The 18,765-nt window shown below is 46.1% G+C and overlaps 1 protein-coding gene and 1 long non-coding RNA gene across 2 annotated transcripts; both read right to left on the bottom strand.

The window, feature by feature from the left end:
* Window positions 1-257: 257 nt before the first annotated feature.
* LOC124705799 lies at window positions 258-12,825 on the bottom strand. The gene is made up of 3 exons (XR_007004165.1): window positions 12,277-12,825; window positions 10,780-10,935; window positions 258-810 (listed from the first exon to the last, which is right to left on the bottom strand). It is a non-coding gene; the product is annotated as an uncharacterized LOC124705799 (long non-coding RNA).
* Window positions 12,826-15,831: 3,006 nt separating this feature from the next.
* Window positions 15,832-16,863, bottom strand: LOC124706041 (germin-like protein 5-1). The gene is made up of 2 exons (XM_047237708.1): window positions 16,556-16,863; window positions 15,832-16,460 (listed from the first exon to the last, which is right to left on the bottom strand). The coding sequence occupies exons 1-2, from the start codon at window positions 16,668-16,670 to the stop codon at window positions 15,928-15,930; spliced, it is 648 nt and encodes a 215-aa protein (XP_047093664.1). The 5' UTR covers window positions 16,671-16,863; the 3' UTR covers window positions 15,832-15,927.
* Between the last annotated feature and the right edge of the window lie 1,902 nt (window positions 16,864-18,765).

The raw sequence follows: 18,765 nt of genomic DNA on the forward strand, positions 1-18,765 counted from the left end.
GTATGAGAACACAACTCACAACAAAGTTCTAAGAATCTCCAGATTCTCCAATCCTCATCCAACGCCTCCTCTATCACCAAACGACCATGGATTTGTCTCCTTCGGTTTGTTGTCAATTGCAAGGGATACCTTCTAATCTTTCGTTGTTCCACTGCGACAACAGGACCTCCAGATAGAAACAAAAACTATAACTGCATCTTCAATGGCCGTACTGTGTGCTTGGTAAGAGAGGCACATGACCTTACTTACTCCATGGGCACCCCCTAGCTCCTCCTCGTCAGCAGGCAGAACATGCAGAGAAGAAATTTATTAGTAAGATTCATGTGTTGGAAATCCTAATTGAAGTGGGGTAGTCAGTCTAGAATTAACTTGCTATCACTCAAGTCTAGATCAATCAAAATCTCATGCCAATGATGTTTAGCTTTAGAGTAAAGATTGCAATACTTAAAGGATTTGTATGCTAAAATTGATTCATATATCTTTGGAAAAGCTGAATATTTGAACATTCAGAAATTTAATCTAGATATGGCAAACCTTTGTAGTGGCACCATAGTGCAAGCATTATCTAAACCAGATCAATTCCACACCTGATGGAGATAAACTGGAAGAGAGCATAAGGGAAGGAAAAGAGCGGGATGGGAAGGAAGCACGGGGAAAGGATATATGTGGGGATACCTTTCTCGCAAACACGGCGGCATGGATGGAGAGAGGAGCTGGACCATCCATCGCACCAGAAGCTCCGTCAACTCCGTCCCGCGCTCTTCTGGTTGGCGATTCCACCGAGTTGGCGAGGCGAGGAAGCAAAATAATCTTAGGAGGCCAGGATGGTCCATCATTGCCATGTTACATTATCTCAATATTAGTCGAAGAAAAGTATGAGGGCAAGTACTTCATGCTTTCAAGACACATAATAACAGTGTGAATAAAAATATGTGGACTATACATGATACATCCTACTGCAAAAATAATATACATTATCAACCTCAAGTTGCAAATGAAGTTCATAAAAGTTTAAGGAAAAATTGCAAGTTGCTCCTGATCATACACATCAAAACATAAGCAGAAAGTGAGCAAACAAGAGTTATATCTACCTATACAGTAAAGAAAGCACCAACCATAGTAGTAAGACAATATACAATATGTTATGCTACTATATGCTTGAAACGTTTAGTTTTTGAAACCAATCACAACTAAGAATGCACGATGCGAAGAAGGCCCTTGCTGATACGGGGTGGCCTATGGACACCGCCGCCTCAAGACCGACAAGCCCTCCTCGTGGTCCAATGACTCGAGCTCGAGCCCAAGCATTACGCCAAGAGGTGAATTCGCTCCTCTCTACCTATGACTTTGACACCCCCTTGGATGGCTTGCTACTTCATGCCAATACCCTATGCTCAATCAGGTACATCGACCAAGACACAAGCCATGGAGACCAAGGCGTTGGAGAGAGAGCTGGAAACGATGAAGACGGAGCTACAGCGCACAGGCCGGAACTTCCGCCCCCCAGGACCGGAACTTCCGGCCAGATTCCTCCAAGATGCCCCCAAGATGCCCTCCAGCGCGCAGGAAAAAGCATCGGACCGGAACTTCCGCCCCGAGGGACCGGAACTTCCGCCCGGTCGGAACTTCCGCCCAAGTTCCGCCCAAGCTCCGAAAGTCCACGAAAAGGCCCCTGGATGTTACTGCAAGGAAATGGACGAATTTCGGAACTTGGCCGGAACTTCCGGCCTGGCCGGAACTTCCGGCCCCCAGGACCGGAACTTCCGCCCCTGACCGGAACTTCCGCCCAAGATGGCCGGAACTTCCGCCACCGCGAACTTCAGCACAACAGCACTTTTCAGCATGTAACTTAACTCTTCGCCCCCACCTATAAATAGCCTAGTTGGCTCAGATCTGAGATTAGACTTGATTTGAAAGAAAACCTGAGCTTAGCTCACCCTTGTGGGAACCCTACCTAGATCTATGATCTTGTATCGCCACCCGGGCTCCTATCGACTCGTGAAGATCTCTTTGGTGACTTCTACCGTTTGTTTGATCTTTTGCTTGCACTTCTACCTATTTGGTCTTTTGCTTGCACTTCCATCAAACCTTCCGGTCTTTTCGCCCTTCTAGATCTCCCGAGCTTTGATTTGTCGATCTCTTTGCGGGACTTCTACCGGAAGGTCTTTTCCTGCACTCTCTATCGAGTTGGTGTTTCGAGCCAACGAGGGAAAACTCGAATTGTATCCGTGTGTGTGTGTATCCCCGCGCTTCCCCCACGTGTTCATCGCGTTCATCCACCTACCCCCACGAATCCCTTCAAATCCGTGAAGATCGGGCACATCCCTGGGCTTAGCCCTTATCATATGGTATCAAGAGCTCCTTGGTTGCCACGGATTTGACCCCCACACCCACCAATTCCACCAATTTCGCCCAAAAAAAATTTCCCAAAAAATAGCCCCAAATTGGCCTTGGTTGGATCTCGCGATTTGTTGAGTTTTTGGTGGTTTTGGTCCAATAGAAACTTGTCTTTGGTGTTGATCTGCAATTCCCCCACCTTCCCACCGCTCTTAGTGCCAAATTTTCCACGAATTCGAAGATTTTCGGCCCGGATTTCCGCCCAAATCGAAGAACAGCCCGCAGATCTGATTGCGACCGGAAGTTCCGCCCCGGAGGACCGGAAGTTCCGCCCCCGGACCGGAAGTTCCGCCCCTCAGGACCGGAAGTTCCGCCTGGCCGAAATTTTGACAGCATTCTTCGTTTTTCGTTTTGGCACTAACCCCTTGTGTTTGGACTTCGTTGTGTGTGCCATTTCAGCTACCACTAAGCTTCCGCAACATCAACTACGACGACGGCACCCCGAGGATCCAAGCGGTTCATTTGACACCTTCCACCATAGCAAGTTCAAGCTCGTCGGCCACCGTCATCAAGTGGTATAACTTGCCCCCTAACTTGTAGCCTTAGCTTCCTTTGCGTACCTTTCCTATCGAGAGTGGCTTTCTAGTGTTGCGAAGCATTGCGCAAGCGTCCCGACCGTGAGGGTGTGCGTGTGTTGAGCAAAGCTACGAAGCAAGCTCGTGTGAAAAGATAGGCAAAAGACGTGTGACATACTTACATAGATAGTGAGAAAAGAAAGCTTCTAAGCATACAAAAAAAAAGAGAAAAGAAAAAGAAAAAGAGTGTGAGTGACACCTATACACAAAAGAGTCCAAAGCTTATAAGCAAAAGAGAGAAAAGAGAAGAGAGGCGTCTTGCGCAAATCTTGTTGCTTCTCAATTTTGCAACCAAGCCACGGTCTCTCTTGCGTTAGCGTGACACCGAGCTAGTAGTCTTCGTTAGGACCAATTTTGTTCGTGCTCATTTTCCGTCGCGCTAACCCCATTTTGTCCCACGTGTGTGTTCCACCTTGTGTATGCCTTTTGTGATCACCGCCTTTGACTTGTGACTTTTGGATCTTACCCACTTTTGACAATAGACTTTTCGTTTGGTTCTTCCATTTGGCTTTCCACATCCATACCTAACACCATATAGAGTTTTGTTTTGTGTGTGTGCATACATATCGGTTGTTCCTCGACTTGAAACACCTTTTCGATTTTGGTTTGCAAGTTTTGACACTTTTGGTAGTCTTTCCTAACCACCCACCACATAGTTCTTGTTTTAGTTGTAACCATGTCTAGTGGAGAAGGGAACCAACTACCGATGACGCGGCACCAACATTGGATAGCTACTCAAGCCGTCCACGCCAAGCTCAATCAATTTGAAGCCATGCTCAAGGATACCAACGTCCGCTATGAAGAAAGAGCTCAAGTGCAAAGGATTGACCTCAACAATCAAGTTCAAGAACTCAATGAGAAGATTGAAACTCAAGGCAATGAGTTGAAGGCAACACTCGCCATGCAAGGTCAAGAAACAAGAGAAATGAAGACGGCGTTGGACAACATCCTCCATACACTCAACCGTCAAGAAGATAGAAGACACCATTCAAGGTCTTCGCGCTCTCATAGCTCAAGGTCACGAGCTCCTACATCGTCGCATCATGATTCCAATCAAGACCCACGCCACCATAATGTGGATGCTCAAGTGCTTCAACAACAAGCTCAAGAAGCGGAGCAAGCACGACTTCGACTTGTCCAAGAACGTCTACGCCTTGAAGAAGAACGCCTTCAACAAGAACATCTCCATGCTCAATTCCAAGAGGAACAACAACGTCTTCATCATGATCAAGATCTCCTTCATGCACGTGAGCAAGAAAGGCTCCGCCAAGAGCAAGAGGCACGTCATCATCAAGGGCAACCTCGCCCATCTCAAGTGGCCAATGCTCAAAGGCACCACCATAATGCCGAACAAGAAGTGAACCAAGACCGCCGCATCATCAATGTTGATCAACCTCCTCGTGATAGGGCACCACGCCGTCAAGGTCAAGACAACCGTCGTCATCATGATGATCGCCCTCATGGTAGAAGACCACCTCATCAAGCACGAGATGTTGAGATGGAAGAAGACTCAAATCATCACCAAGCATCAAGTGAAGAAAGTGTGAGGCCTCATCAACGCCACAACAATGATGATCAAGATGAAGGTCATGGAAGACCACCTCCTCCTCAACAACAAAGAAACAACAATGAAGATGCTCAAGGTCCACAACCTCAACCTCAACAACGTCAAGCTCATGGTGAAGAAAGACCACCTCCTAGACGCAATGACCGCAATGAGGAAGAAATCTTTGGGAAGCTCAAATTCACCATGCCCAAGTTCCAAGGAGAGGAAGATCCCGACGCATACTTGTCTTGGGTCCTCAAGGTTGATAAGATATTCCGCATCCACAACTTCTCCGAAGCAAAGAAAGTTGCCATGGCATCACTTGAGTTTGAAGGATATGCAAATGTTTGGTGGGAAGAGGTAAACAAGAAGCGTGAGAAGGAAGACTTAGCACCCATTGACACATGGGAAGAGATGCAAGAAGTCATGCACACCCGCTTTGTACCAACTCATCACAAGCGTGACCTCTTCAACAAGCTCACTCAACTCAAGCAAAGCTACAAGTCCGTTGAGGAATATTACAAGGAGATGCACATGACAATGATGAGTGCAAATGTGGATGAGCGAGAAGAGCAAACTATGGCAAGATTCTTGAATGGCTTGAACATCCCCATCAAGAGGATAGTGGAATTCTTGCCTTACAAAAACATGGTTGAGCTACTCCACCAAGCAACAAGGGCCGAGCGCCAAGTGCGAGAAGACCTAGCAAGTGCAAAGACAAAGACCTTCTTCGCCGCAAGAAATGCAATGAATGCCTCCTCAAGCATCAAGAACACAAGTGCACTTGCCTCCAAGGATCCTCCAAAGCAAGCAAGAAGTGCCATCAAGACAACAAGCTTCAAGCCGGAGCAATCAACCATGTCCTCCAAAGCTTCCACCGGATCTAGTAACATCACTTGCTTCAAGTGTGGTGCTCAAGGACACAAATCCTTTGAATGCAAGAACACAAGAGTTATGATCACTCGAGATGATGGAGATGTGGAGTACTTGAGTGAAGGTGAATATGAAGCCTTGGTACAAGCCGCAACCTCTCATGAAGATGATGCCTTGGAAGACCAAGAGCAAGTCCTATGTGTGCATGATGCAAGCCCTTCTCTTGTGGTGACCAAAGTGTTGACAACCCATGCACTTCCCAATGAAGACCAAAGGTGCAATATCTTCCAAACAAGAGCCGGAATCAATGGCAAGTCAATAAAGGTTATCATCGATGGAGGGAGTTGCCACAATCTTGCAAGCACCGAACTATGCACCAAGCTCAACCTCCCGCTCCGGAAACACCCCCATCCCTACCATGTGCAATGGCTAAGCGACAATGGAAATGTGAAGATCCAACACACCGTCACGATATCCTTCAAGATTGGCGCTTATGAAGACACCATTGATTGTGACGTCGTGCCTATGACGGTGTGCCACATGTTACTTGGTCGCCCTTGGCAATATGACAAGAAAGCCAACCATGATGGCTACACAAATGCCTATAGCTTCAAGGTCAACGACAAGACCTACATCCTACGCCCAATGACTCCTAGCCAAGTAATTGCGGACAATGCAAAGGCTTTAGCGAGGGCTAAGGAAGCCACTATCACTAGTGAGTTGAGAGGTGAGAGAGTGATCCACCAAAAAGAGAGTGAGCGCCACAAACCATATGTGAGTGAGATGAAGAGTGTCCTCCTAGCTACCAAGAGTGAGATGAGAGAAGTGCACCACAACCCATCCACCACCCTACACTACGTGCTCATTTGCAAGGGCCCCTCGGAGGAGACTAATGACTTAACCAACATTCCTTCGTCTTTGTTGTCTCTTTTGAAGGAGTTCCAAGACGTCTTCCCCGACGAGCTACCTCATGGACTACCACCGCTTCGGGGCATCGAGCATCGCATCGACCTCATACCCGGCGCTCCCCTTCCAAACCGCGCCGCCTACCGCACCAACCCCGAAGATACCAAGGAGATTCAACGCCAAATACAAGACCTCCTCGCTAAAGGGTATGTTCGAGAAAGCCTTAGCCCTTGTGCCGTTCCCGTCATTCTTGTGCCTAAACCGGATGAGACGCAATGGATGTGTATGGATTGCCGCCCTATCAATGCCATTACCGTCCGTTATCGACATCTCATTCCGCGTTTAGATGACATGCTTGATGAATTGAGTGGTGCCACCATTTTCTCTAAGATTGATTTGCGTAGTGGCTACCACCAAATTCGCATGACAATTGGTGATGAATGGAAGACGGCATTCAAGACCAAGCTTGGTCTCTATGAATGGCTCGTCATGCCATTTGGTCTTTCCAATGCTCCTTCCACTTTCATGCGTCTTATGAATCACATTTTGCGACCTCTCATTGGCAAGAGTGTGGTTGTTTACTTTGATGATATCCTCATCTATAGCAAAAATCTCGAGGACCATGTTCAACATGTGAGAGAAGTCTTATGCATCTTGCGCCACGAGAAGCTCTTTGCCAACCTACCAAAATGCCATTTCGCTCAAAACAAATTGGTTTTTCTTGGTTTTGTGGTTTCCGCCAACGGGATTGAAGTTGATTCTTCCAAAGTTGAGGCCATCCACAATTGGCCCACTCCCACAAATGTTGGTCAAGTTCGAAGCTTCCATGGACTCGCCGGATTTTACCGCCGCTTTGTGAAAGATTTTAGCACCATCGCTTGCCCTTTAAACGAGCTTACAAAAAAGAATGTTCCGTTTGTTTGGGGCAAAGCACAACAAAAAGCTTTTGATGAATTGAAAAAGAGACTCACCGAGGCACCACTACTTGTTCTTCCCGATTTTGCTAAGACATTTGAGATAGAATGTGACGCGAGTGGCCTTGGAATCGGTGGTGTCCTCATGCAAAATGGAAAACCCGTGGCATATTATAGTGAGAAGTTGGACGGCGCACGCCTCAACTATCCTATTTATGACAAGGAACTTTACGCTTTGGTTCGTGTTCTTGAAGTTTGGCAACACTATCTTTGGCCAAGAGAATTCATTATTCACTCCGACCATGAATCTTTGAAGTATTTGAAAAGTCAACACACTTTGAACAAAAGACATGCAAAATGGGTTGAGTTCATTGAGTCCTTTCCATATGTAATCAAATACAAGAAGGGCAAGGACAATGTCGTTGAGGATGCCCTTTCCCGCAAGCTCACCCTTTTACTCACTCGTTTGGATTTCCATGTGTTGGGTCTTGATGAAATCAAAGAACAATATGCCTCCGATACCTTCTTTGGCCCAATTTTTGCAAAGTGTTCCATTGAAAAGGGCATCGATGATTTCTATTTGCACCAAGGATTCTTGTTTAAGGGCAACAAACTTTGTGTTCCAATGTCCTCGCTTCGCCTTTTGCTCTTACAAGAATCGCATGGTGGTGGTCTCATGGGTCACTTTGGACGAGAGAAGACATATGCCATGCTATCCACTCACTACTATTGGCCAAGAATGTACCGAGACGTGGAACGCCTTTGCCGCCGGTGTACAACATGCTTACAAGCTAAGTCCTCTTCCAATCCATATGGTCTTTACACACCGTTACCTATTCCTTATGCTCCTTGGTCCGACATAAGCATGGACTTTGTACTAGGATTACCTCGAACTAAATATGGTCATGATTCAATCTTTGTGGTAGTGGATAGATTCTCAAAAATGGCTCATTTTATACCATGTTCCCGAACGGATGATGCTTCACACATTGCCTCCTTGTTTTTTAGGGAAATTGTGAGACTCCACGGTGTACCAAGAAGCATTGTCTCCGACCGAGATGTCAAGTTCATGAGTTATCTTTGGAAGACACTAATGGCCAAGTTCAACGTCAAGCTTTTGTTCTCATCATCCTCACACCCCCAAACCGATGGGCAAACCGAAGTGGTGAACCGAAGCCTCTCCACACTACTACGAGTCCTTGTCAAGAAGAATTTGAAAGCATGGGAAGATTGCATCCCACATGCGGAGTTTGCCTACAACCGCGCCAAGCACTCCACAACAATGAGAAGCCCATTCATGGTTGTCTACGGGTTTGAACCACCTACGGCGATTGATCTCCTACCTCTTCCGCTACATGAGCAAGTGAACATGGACATCGACAAGCGAGCACAATACATGAAGAAACTCCATGAAGACACAAGGGCAACGATCGAGCAACAAGTTCTCCGTCAAGCCACAAGACTAAACTTGAAGAAAAAGGCACGGATCTTCAATGAAGGCGACCTAGTGTGGATACACCTTCGCAAGGACCGCTTCCCTCAAGAAAGAAACTCCAAGCTCAAGCCCCGAGGTGATGGTCCCTTCAAGGTCCTCAAGCGCATCAACGACAACGCCTACGTCGTCGACATACCAACATCCAAGTACTTGGTGAGCAACACATTCAATGTGTCCGACCTTTCACCATATCATGGAGATGAGGAGAACATAGAGTCGAGGACGACTCTTTCCCAAGGGGGGGGAGATGATACGGGGTGGCCTATGGACACCGCCGCCTCAAGACCGACAAGCCCTCCTCGTGGTCCAATGACTCGAGCTCGAGCCCAAGCATTACGCCAAGAGGTGAATTCGCTCCTCTCTACCTATGACTTTGACACCCCCTTGGATGGCTTGCTACTTCATGCCAATACCCTATGCTCAATCAGGTACATCGACCAAGACACAAGCCATGGAGACCAAGGCGTTGGAGAGAGAGCTGGAAACGATGAAGATGGAGCTACAGCGCCCAGGCCGGAACTTCCGCCCCCCAGGACCGGAACTTCCGGCCCGATTCCTCCAAGATGCCCCCAAGATGCCCTCCAGCGCGCAGGAAAAAGCATCGGACCGGAACTTCCGCCCCGAGGGACCGGAACTTCCGCCCGGTCGGAACTTCCGCCCAAGTTCCGCCCAAGCTCCGAAAGTCCACGAAAAGGCCCCTGGATGTTACTGCAAGGAAATGGACGACTTTCGGAACTTGGCCGGAACTTGGCCGGAACTTCCGGCCTGGCCGGAACTTCCGGCCCCCAGGACCGGAACTTCCGCCCCTGACCGGAACTTCCGCCCAAGATGGCCGGAACTTCCGCCACCGCGAACTTCAGCACAACAGCACTTTTCAGCATGTAACTTAACTCTTCGCCCCCACCTATAAATAGCCTAGTTGGCTCAAATCTCAGATTAGACTTGATTTGAAAGAAAACCTGAGCTTAGCTCACCCTTGTGGGAACCCTACCTAGATCTATGATCTTGTATCGCCACCCGGGCTCCTATCGACTCGTGAAGATCTCTTTGGTGACTTCTACCGTTTGTTTGATCTTTTGCTTGCACTTCTACCTATTTGGTCTTTTGCTTGCACTTCCATCAAACCTTCCGGTCTTTTCACCCTTCTAGATCTCCCGAGCTTCGATTAGTCGATCTCTTTGCGGGACTTCTACCGGAAGGTCTTTTCCTGCAATCTCTATCGAGTTGGTGTTTCGAGCCAACGAGGGAAAACTCGAATTGTATCCGTGTGTGTGTGTATCCCCGCGTTTCCCCTACGTGTTCATCGCGTTCATCCACCTACCCCCACGAATCCCTTCAAATCCGTGAAGATCGGGCACATCCCTGGGCTTAGCCCTTATCACTTGCCTTCATTTGACCTAAAAAGGTTTCAGAAATAAGATTCCCAGAGGTCTACAGTCAAAAGAGAAAAGGAAAAAAATCGAGAAAGAGCTTACTTTCTCCACCTCTGTTATTAGGCACTAATTCTAGCTTTTTGTGTGCTCGATATATCGACATCACTCGAAGAAAAATAGGTAAAGAACTCACTTGTCCTGCCCATATTTTATATCAATTATTTCAGCAACATCATGCCATTGTACTGCACTCATTACCGTCAGCCATAATAGGCACGTTATGCATATACGTGTAAACAACAAATTTAAGCGTGAATTGGCCAGTGATAGGAGACTAACGAAACTGGGCATAAACCAGAGTTTCATGTACACACTAAATAGTGGATAAAATATAAGAATACCTGATTATACAATGATTGGAATCTCACTATTTCTCTGGGAAAACAAAAACGAAATTTTCTCTACTTTCCAAATTCAAATACCAATTGCTCTGATCTCGGACACACGAACCAAGTATCCGTATCATTGGGAAAATAATTGCAGACTAACGATAAAAAAGAGCAGTAATGTTTGATTTATTTCTATACTAATAATGGTTTAGGGTCTTCTGTTTGAAATACACCTGAATTGGCCGGCATAAACAAAAGGTTTGAAAGCAATAGAAGAAAAATTGCACTTCAAGGTAACGTAATATCCAAACCTTGTGAGAGAATGGAAATAATTCTTGTTCGCCATTCATGCATGAACATATGAAAAGATCAAAGCAACAATGGAAGTACCAAATAGCAGTGGCAGGCGGTTCTTCATATATGCGTGCACGCAGAAGTGAGTTCATACAAGACTTTAATGGTCTTTCCTACAAAAAAAAAACAAATAGAACTTGAATGACTATCTATGACATTAGTACCATTTTTACTCCTGATGTGGCAACAAATTATGTTAGAAATCATTTGTTTTGAACTGGGACTAAGAGGGGATGAGACAGTTTGCTAAAGACAAAGAAAGGATGTAGTAAATGCCTACCCAATTCTGATAAAGCAGCCTACATTTCTAAAATGTTATCATTATAATCAACCAGACAGAAAATAAGTGATATTTTGATTAACGAACTATATAGCTAACATCACACAACAAACCAGAAGTGCACTCAGGGGTCCATGTACAATTGTTTCCTTAAACTGATCCATGTATGCTAGAAAAAAGCTAAGGATATAAAATTTTGGAAATTTAATCTAAATCTAGCCCAACCTTTATAGCTGCACCATACCGTGAAAACTCTAAAGAGAGTTTGAGCTTGCTCATTGTATCGCTTAGGCATATGGTCGTCTAGGCTCATTAACGCATCATGTATTTATTTTTTTGAGATAACGCATCATGTATTCACCTATGTGTAATAGGAGTAGATATTAGATTGAAATACAAAAAAGGATGCACATTAAGGCACTGTGACAATTAAATAAACCGCACTTCTGACAAAAACAGGTCATAAACTCGAGCTTTAGATAGCAGATGACAGTTTATTTCCTACACCTGACGGTTAAAAAACAATATTTACACTGAAGTGGACCTTTGACAATGACACACCAGCTTTTTCAGCCACCTAGAGCTCACATGTCCATAATTACTTGCACATCCATCACTCAGGTCGTGCTACCACACGTCTGATTTTATCTTCTTCATATGAATGCCGCAAGGCCATTGCCGCCACTTCAGATGTGGAGAATTCAGATCCAACAAGGGATGCCATAAGTAAATTTTGTTGCCACTGTTTATATTGCTCTAAAAATTATGAACATGCGTGACCACCAATACAACCTACAAAATAGGTGTGGCCCTAATCGTTTGCCAATGAGATGCTCATCCCATTGTTCAACACCCCCAAAACTCTTTCATATGGGTCACACCCATAGGTCACCACACCTGCACGTATTTGAAAACGGAAACCGAAGATAAAGATCCCCCTCCCATTTTTTACTGGAGTTTTCAGCAATTGCATATAGTCATTAATTCAGAGAAATAACAATATTGGTCGGTTTCGGTAAATACCAACCAAATGGCTTCGGTAAATTCTACATTACCCAGAGTTGATGAAAATTTTAGAATGACTCCTTGACTAAACATCACACAATTACATGGGACAAATAGACATGTAGAAATTTCAGCAGTTCACATCAATTTTAGCAGTTCAAGTAATTACCTATACCAATTGGAGACCCCAAGAAGATGGATGCAGAACCCAAGCGTGATGCCTACTTGCCTAGTACTTCAGCGAGGAGCACTAATCAGTAGCAGACAGGCTGCACGATTGCAAGTGCACTGGCGTACAGCCAAGCGGCTAGCCAGTCATCCGATCCTGCAAGTGCACGGGTACATGCGCACAACGGGAAGCTCCCAGCTCTCTGCACATCGTCGTTGCCGCGTATCTTAATAAAAAAAAGTTAACAATACATGCTCACATATGTAGTACAAATAGGACAATCTGGGAACAGATCAAAGAGAATATTAAGAATAGAATACTGAACTTGCGCTGATGGCGATGGTAGCTAGCTCCTCCTCACTGGCCTGGACCTTGCGTGCTCGACTACACTCTTCAGTTGGGGACCTGAAGCAGGGGACGCCGGAACGACCGAACAGAAAATGGAGGGGAGAGCGAGAGCCGAGGTGTGTGCCGGCCTGACGGGGAAGGGATCCGTGGAGCCTTGCCGCTGCAGTCCCGCCTTGAGGGTTAGGGTTTGGGAACGCCGCCACTGCAGGTTGGAAGAATTGGGGATGGAGCCATCGAGAGTTAGCACGCGAAGAAAAACGCCCCAACCCAACCAATCGGGGGGCCCACGATAGTGACCCGCCGATCTCTCCCAGGCTCGCCCAACACTGGGAGCTTAGAGCTCTTTAGAGATGTGCATGGAAGGTTATATACATTGACCATGTATGGCCGGCCAAGCCATGGTCATGTGCCACAACATCCACTTATCTAGAAGCCATCGGAGACGAGCCAAGAACCAACGTTCACACTGTTGGCCACACGGAGATGGCCCTTGATGGGCGGGTGCTCTCTCCGAGGCGCGACGATGCTTTCGGTGCGCCATCGACTCCACTCCATCGGCGACCGTACCTTCCGACGCGCGACGGTTCCTTCGGCGCGACATCGACTCCACTTCCCCGCGAGACCATGAGACGGCGTCCTTGACTACGCCGACAGCCATAAACTTGGCGTCAGGCTAAGGACGAGGCGCCGACCACATCGGCTACACCGACTTACGTGTGTGCGTTGGTTTTCACACCGACGCCGGTTTCCTCCATCATTTTACTCACGCGAAGCATACCCCTTGCGCACCCCGATGAGGCTGCTGGTCGTCAAGAAGTCCCAGCTGAGCGGACCCATGCTACTTCAACTCCAACTACATCAACACCGTCAAGACCGACGAGGCGTGACGGTGAGGGCGGGCTTGGCCGGAGCAAAGGCCATGCTACATGCGGCGCGTGTACTGATGAGGACACGGGCTCTGCCGCCGCCCACACACACCACCGTCACATCATGCATGGAGAACGCGAAGCGAAGACGACGAAGACGACCACACGGCTTAATCGGAGGTGTCTCGCGGCGTAACCCGCGGGAGTAATTAACCGGGTGCCTTCCGAGGCCCCGGGAACCAGGAGATCGCAATCGCCATAGTCAGGCTGGCCGTGCAAGCAGGCCACAGAGCGCTTTTTATACGGGAACTTGTACTTTGTTTCTCCAAGAGAGATTAATGAAATACATATGCTTCCCTATCTTTTTCTTGTGTACTACGGTACACTGGCACGCCCGCACTTCTTTTTATTTTACCCCGGCGCATGAGAGAAACACGCTACCATCCTCCTCCTAAACGTAGCGCATCTGTCTTCCGCGGACGGTTTTTCTCGTGTCAAACAAGTATCATACACAAATATCACATTCATGATACTACTATATGATACTTACCACTATGGCCAACCTAACTAATGATCAATTATCTGCAACATTAAGGTTTTGAAATTCTTCTACATTATTAATCTGGTGGGTTCTTATTCGATGGTACTTAATGATGCATGAGCACCTACTTCGACGGTTTGACTCTTTAATGTACTTAGGTTGATATTTCAGGTTGTGGGTGAATATGTACACAAAACAGAGCTATAATGAAGTACAAGGCATACTTACTCTGGTATGTATCTATACTGATTGTACTTATATACGGTGATACTGATATCTTGATTGTGGTACTGGTGATTCACTTTAACAAAAATGCTAGATATATTGGAAATGTACCATTGTTGTATATAGCATAAGATTATTTTTTAAGTCGAAGGTCTCTCTTTTCTTGCCGTGGGGAACCTCAAGATCTCTTTTTGGGACACAACTTCAAATTGAATAATGAGTAGGGTAATGTTTACGCAATTTACACATTGCATGGTCAACCTCGAACGACCAGGTTTGATATAATTTGTGTAATTATAAAATCCACATACTTTTTATTACGTGCACATGCACGTGCGCTCGACTACTAGTTATATAAGGGAAAATAAAACTGGGAGGGTCACGGTTCCAGTAGACAGGAGTTTGCATCATAAGAAAATCTAGCTAAGACGGGCGGTTGCTTCGTGGGTTGCCCTCCCACGTCGTGTGTCTGATGTGCAACATCTTCGATGAGACCTCGGATCACCTGGGGCTGCAATGCCCCTACGCCCGTTGCATGTGGACAGCCAGCTTCCCGAGTGGTGGCCAGACGCGGTAGCTCATCTCTCTCATGCGGATGCTAAGATCGCGAACTCAGCTATTATGCTCATTCTTAGATCTTTGTGAATTGTGGTTGAGCAGAATGCTAGGGTGTTCAACGAAACCGCCACCCCGGCAAGTAGAGTGCTTGATGATACTATGCAGGAATGGAGCATTTAGTTGCCGTGTAGGCGTGGGGATGTGAGAGGAGTTGCGTAGATTTTTTGTTGTCACCTTGGGGGTGGTGTGGTGGCGGTTTTTGATCCTATCGGACTTGTAAACTCTCTCTCCTTTTCGATCTTAATGAAATGACGCACAGATCTCTCATGGGCTCTCGAAAAAAACCCAGCTAATTGGTGCGCCTCGCCATTTGTCTTTCGGAAAAAAAAAATGTTGAACAAATAGCTAACCAAACATTCGAGCCTTACGAAAGAAATCAACCAAAATAGCTGTGAAAGAACTCCAAATCTCAAAATAGGCTAGGTTTGTGAGATGCAAGTCTTTGTTCTTAAATTCGTACTCGGGATAATCCTCTTAACAATCTTAATAATGCAGAGTTACAGTTTATATTGTCTTGTATACTTGCTGAGATTCTTCGTTTTGGTGACAGTGAATTCTGTAAAGAAGGGTGGAATGCAAAAACAATTGATGAGGTGAAATACAAGAGTTTTTCAAGCTAGTTCTGATTTTCTCTCCTCTCACTAACAGACCTAATGTTGTGTAATGTTTACTTAATGCTTTTTGACTCGTGTGTGGTTCGTTGTCGTTGTTCTGAATTTTCCTTTAATTAACCGAGTGCTGTATGTTTTTTGGTTTTGGTTTTCCTTGTAATCTGTATCATTTGTTTCCCATTCTAATCAATAGATTTAGCAGCTCTCCTGCCAACACTTAAAAAAAGTGCCCGTGTTGTAATCGCCAAACATTATATTGGCGATAAGGGAAGATTTTTTTTGTTTTTGAAACAAAAAGGTTGATAAGGGAAGATCTTGAAATAGCACCCAACATTTATTTTTGAAATATCTTGCAGATTTTTATTGGAAACGGGTGATACAAATCATTTCGCCCGCAGAAAATAGAATAATTAGTACATGGCAAGCGTGGCACGTCCATTGGTTAAGACCGCCTGAAGTTTGCGGCGATGTGCTCCACGGTATGCTTATCCGTGAGGAGCGTTTTGGCGAGGAGATCGTCCGGGAGCGCCCCGGCGAAGAGCGCGTCGCCGAGGAGCACCAGGCCGGGGTTCTGGCTGCTGAGCGTTGCGTAGATGGCGGCGGGCGCGGTGCCGTTGTTGTAGAGGAAATGCACGAGGCCCTGCGGGACGGCGAAGACGTCGCCCTTGCGGAGCACCTTGGCGAAGAGCTTGTTGTCCGGGTAGGAGGAGAGGAAGCCGAAGTAGACGGAGCCCTCGAGCACGACGGCCGTCTCGGCGGCCCTGGGGTGGTAGTGCGGCGGGAAGACGCCCCCCGGCGCGACGTCGACGCGGGCGTGAGACTGGCCCAGGGTGTTGAGGCCCGGGATGGGCACGGACAGCGCCGAGAACCCGTAGCGCTTGCTGGTCGTGCCGCCCGGCTTGTCGACGCCGGAGAAGAAGAAGTCGTCGGGTACCACGGCCGCCGGGTCCTTGCACGACAGGCCATTCACGCGCACTGCAAGCATTAAAATGGAGATACGATCGTCAGGATCACAAGTTAAGTACGTAATAGAACAAGGATTGACACAAGCTAGCACGGCATTTCCTTGCCTTTGGATGTGGTGTCGGCGACGCAGAAGTCTTGGAGAGGGTTGGGGTCGAAGGCGTCTCCACGGCCGGAGCCGAGAGCGACGAGCGTGGCCACTAAGAGCCACATCGCAGCCATGGCGAATCTTCCTGATCAGCAAATGTGCAAGGAGCAACGGCTGCAGGATTAGATATGATGCAAGGAAATTATTGAGTTTCCATCAGTGAGTAGAGCCGGTGTGAATGTACAGCGGGGCTTCTCCTGGAAAGTTGACAATATGCAGATTTTATACTGTGTTTCAAGGCCAACGCAGACTCCTATTTTGGAAGTGTGTGTGATATCTTTTATCATATCGATGCGATATTGTCTTTGGTGATTTTGCGTGTTTGTGGTCTTCAATTTATAAGAGAGGATTGATACGAGGGCGTGAAGAAGGATCCGATCGAACTCATTAATTATTTTTCACGATTCCATGTCGAGTATCAAGTTTGCAGGCACTACTCCACGTTTTCCTCAATTGGCTAAATTGATATTTCGATAATGCTACACCTACGGAAAAAAGCTACGGGAAAAAAGCTACGGGCTGAGGTGTCATCCGATCTGGAAGCAAATCTTGGCAGACACGTGAAATCAGAAAAAAAACAGCCAGAGAATAAAAAGGAAGTGCCCAACAATTACGGAAGGAAAAACAGAAAATCACGACTGCTCTGTTCTGTATGGTTATCGCGATCCTCTCTTTGTTTCATATCGATCGATCACGACGCCGTAGAGGGAGTATCTCGCCGCCAAGAGGACGCCGCCTCTCGCCGCCAAGAGGACGCCGCCTATCACGCCGCTGCCAAGAAGGATTTATTGCCGTTCGCGCCACTGCTAAGAAGGACATTGCTGCTCCCTCCAATCTGTACGACCCAGAGCGCTTCCCTGTATTCTTGTTAGTAAGCCTCTGAACTGATCTCTGTAGGATAGCAGTTTGATTCGAATTAGTAGGTGAACCAAGTAGATTCGTTCTAATAATATCATGTAAACTAGTAGTCTTACGCTCTCATTGATCAAACAGTGCATATATGCTAGCATGTGTAAATACCGTGTCTGGTATCCTTAATTGTAATCATGCTACCTATTTTGTACTTCGTGATTCTAGTCATCGCTCTGTTCATTGTGTTTCTGGTAATCACATAGTATCTCCTTATAAGTTCAAAATTATTTTACCTAGTACATAGTTAATTAAAATTATGCGAGAAATGAGGTTATTTATTAACAGATCATTTTATTAATATTTACTATAACCAATAATGTTTAATGTTATGATTGTAGGAATGGACAATCAAGCTACTACCGTTCAAGACTCTAGTGACATGTCTATTTCTAGCGAGGAGGATGGCTTTCAGCAGCGGAAGGAAGGCAGTGTGGAACTTCAACAGGAACATGGTGAAGCTCATGTAGAGGCCTTACTTCAAGACACTGAGTTGGGCATGACTTTTGATAGTGAGGATGATGCCACAGAATACTATAAAAAGTATGCTAAGTCTAAAGGATTTGGTGTTACAAGAAGAAGCTCACATACTAATGATGATGGAGAGCTGAGGTACTTCACACTCTGTTGTTCTCGCTATGGTAAGACACAGTCTAATTCGAAAAATTTATTGAAGCCAAATCCATCAGCTGGACTAGGCAAAGCTAAAATCAATATTACCCGTCGTCATGGTGCAAAGTTTCAGCTTTCAAAGGTCATTTTGGATCACAATCAGACATTAAGTCCACTGAAATCTCGGTTATTTAGATGCAACAAAAAGATGGACTTCCATGTTAAGCGGAGGCTTCTATTAAATGACAGGGCCGGAATACGAGTAAACAAAAATTTTAATTCGTTTGTTGTGGCAGCAGATGGTCATGACAACCTAACTTTTCGAGAGAAAGATTGTCGCAATTTTCTAGAGAAAGAAAGAAGGTTGAAACTAGGAAGTGGTGATGCTGAAGTTGTCCGTGACTATTTCGTGAAAATGCAATCTGAGAATCCAAACTTTTTTAGTGTTATGGATCTTGATGACGAATCCAGACTAAGGAATGTTTTTTGGGCAGATGCAAGAAGCAGGGCAGTGTATGACTCTTTTAACGACGTTATAACTTTTGATACAACATACTTGATGAACAAATATGATATGCCTTTTGCTTTATTTGTCGGAGTCAATCATCATGGCCAGTCGGTGTTGCTAGGATGTGCTTTATTATCAAA

The sequence above is a fragment of the Lolium rigidum genome, chromosome 4 (assembly GCF_022539505.1).
Source record: "Lolium rigidum isolate FL_2022 chromosome 4, APGP_CSIRO_Lrig_0.1, whole genome shotgun sequence".
Classification (NCBI taxonomy): domain Eukaryota; kingdom Viridiplantae; phylum Streptophyta; class Magnoliopsida; order Poales; family Poaceae; genus Lolium; species Lolium rigidum.

Coding starts and splice junctions, on each gene's coding strand:
- LOC124706041 (XM_047237708.1), bottom strand. CDS start 16,670: ATGGCTGCGATGTGGCTCTTAGTGGCCACGCTCGTCGCTCTCGGCTCC. Junction 16,461..16,555: donor CGCCGACACCACATCCAAAG/GCAAGGAAATGC, acceptor TAATGCTTGCAG/TGCGCGTGAATGGCCTGTCG.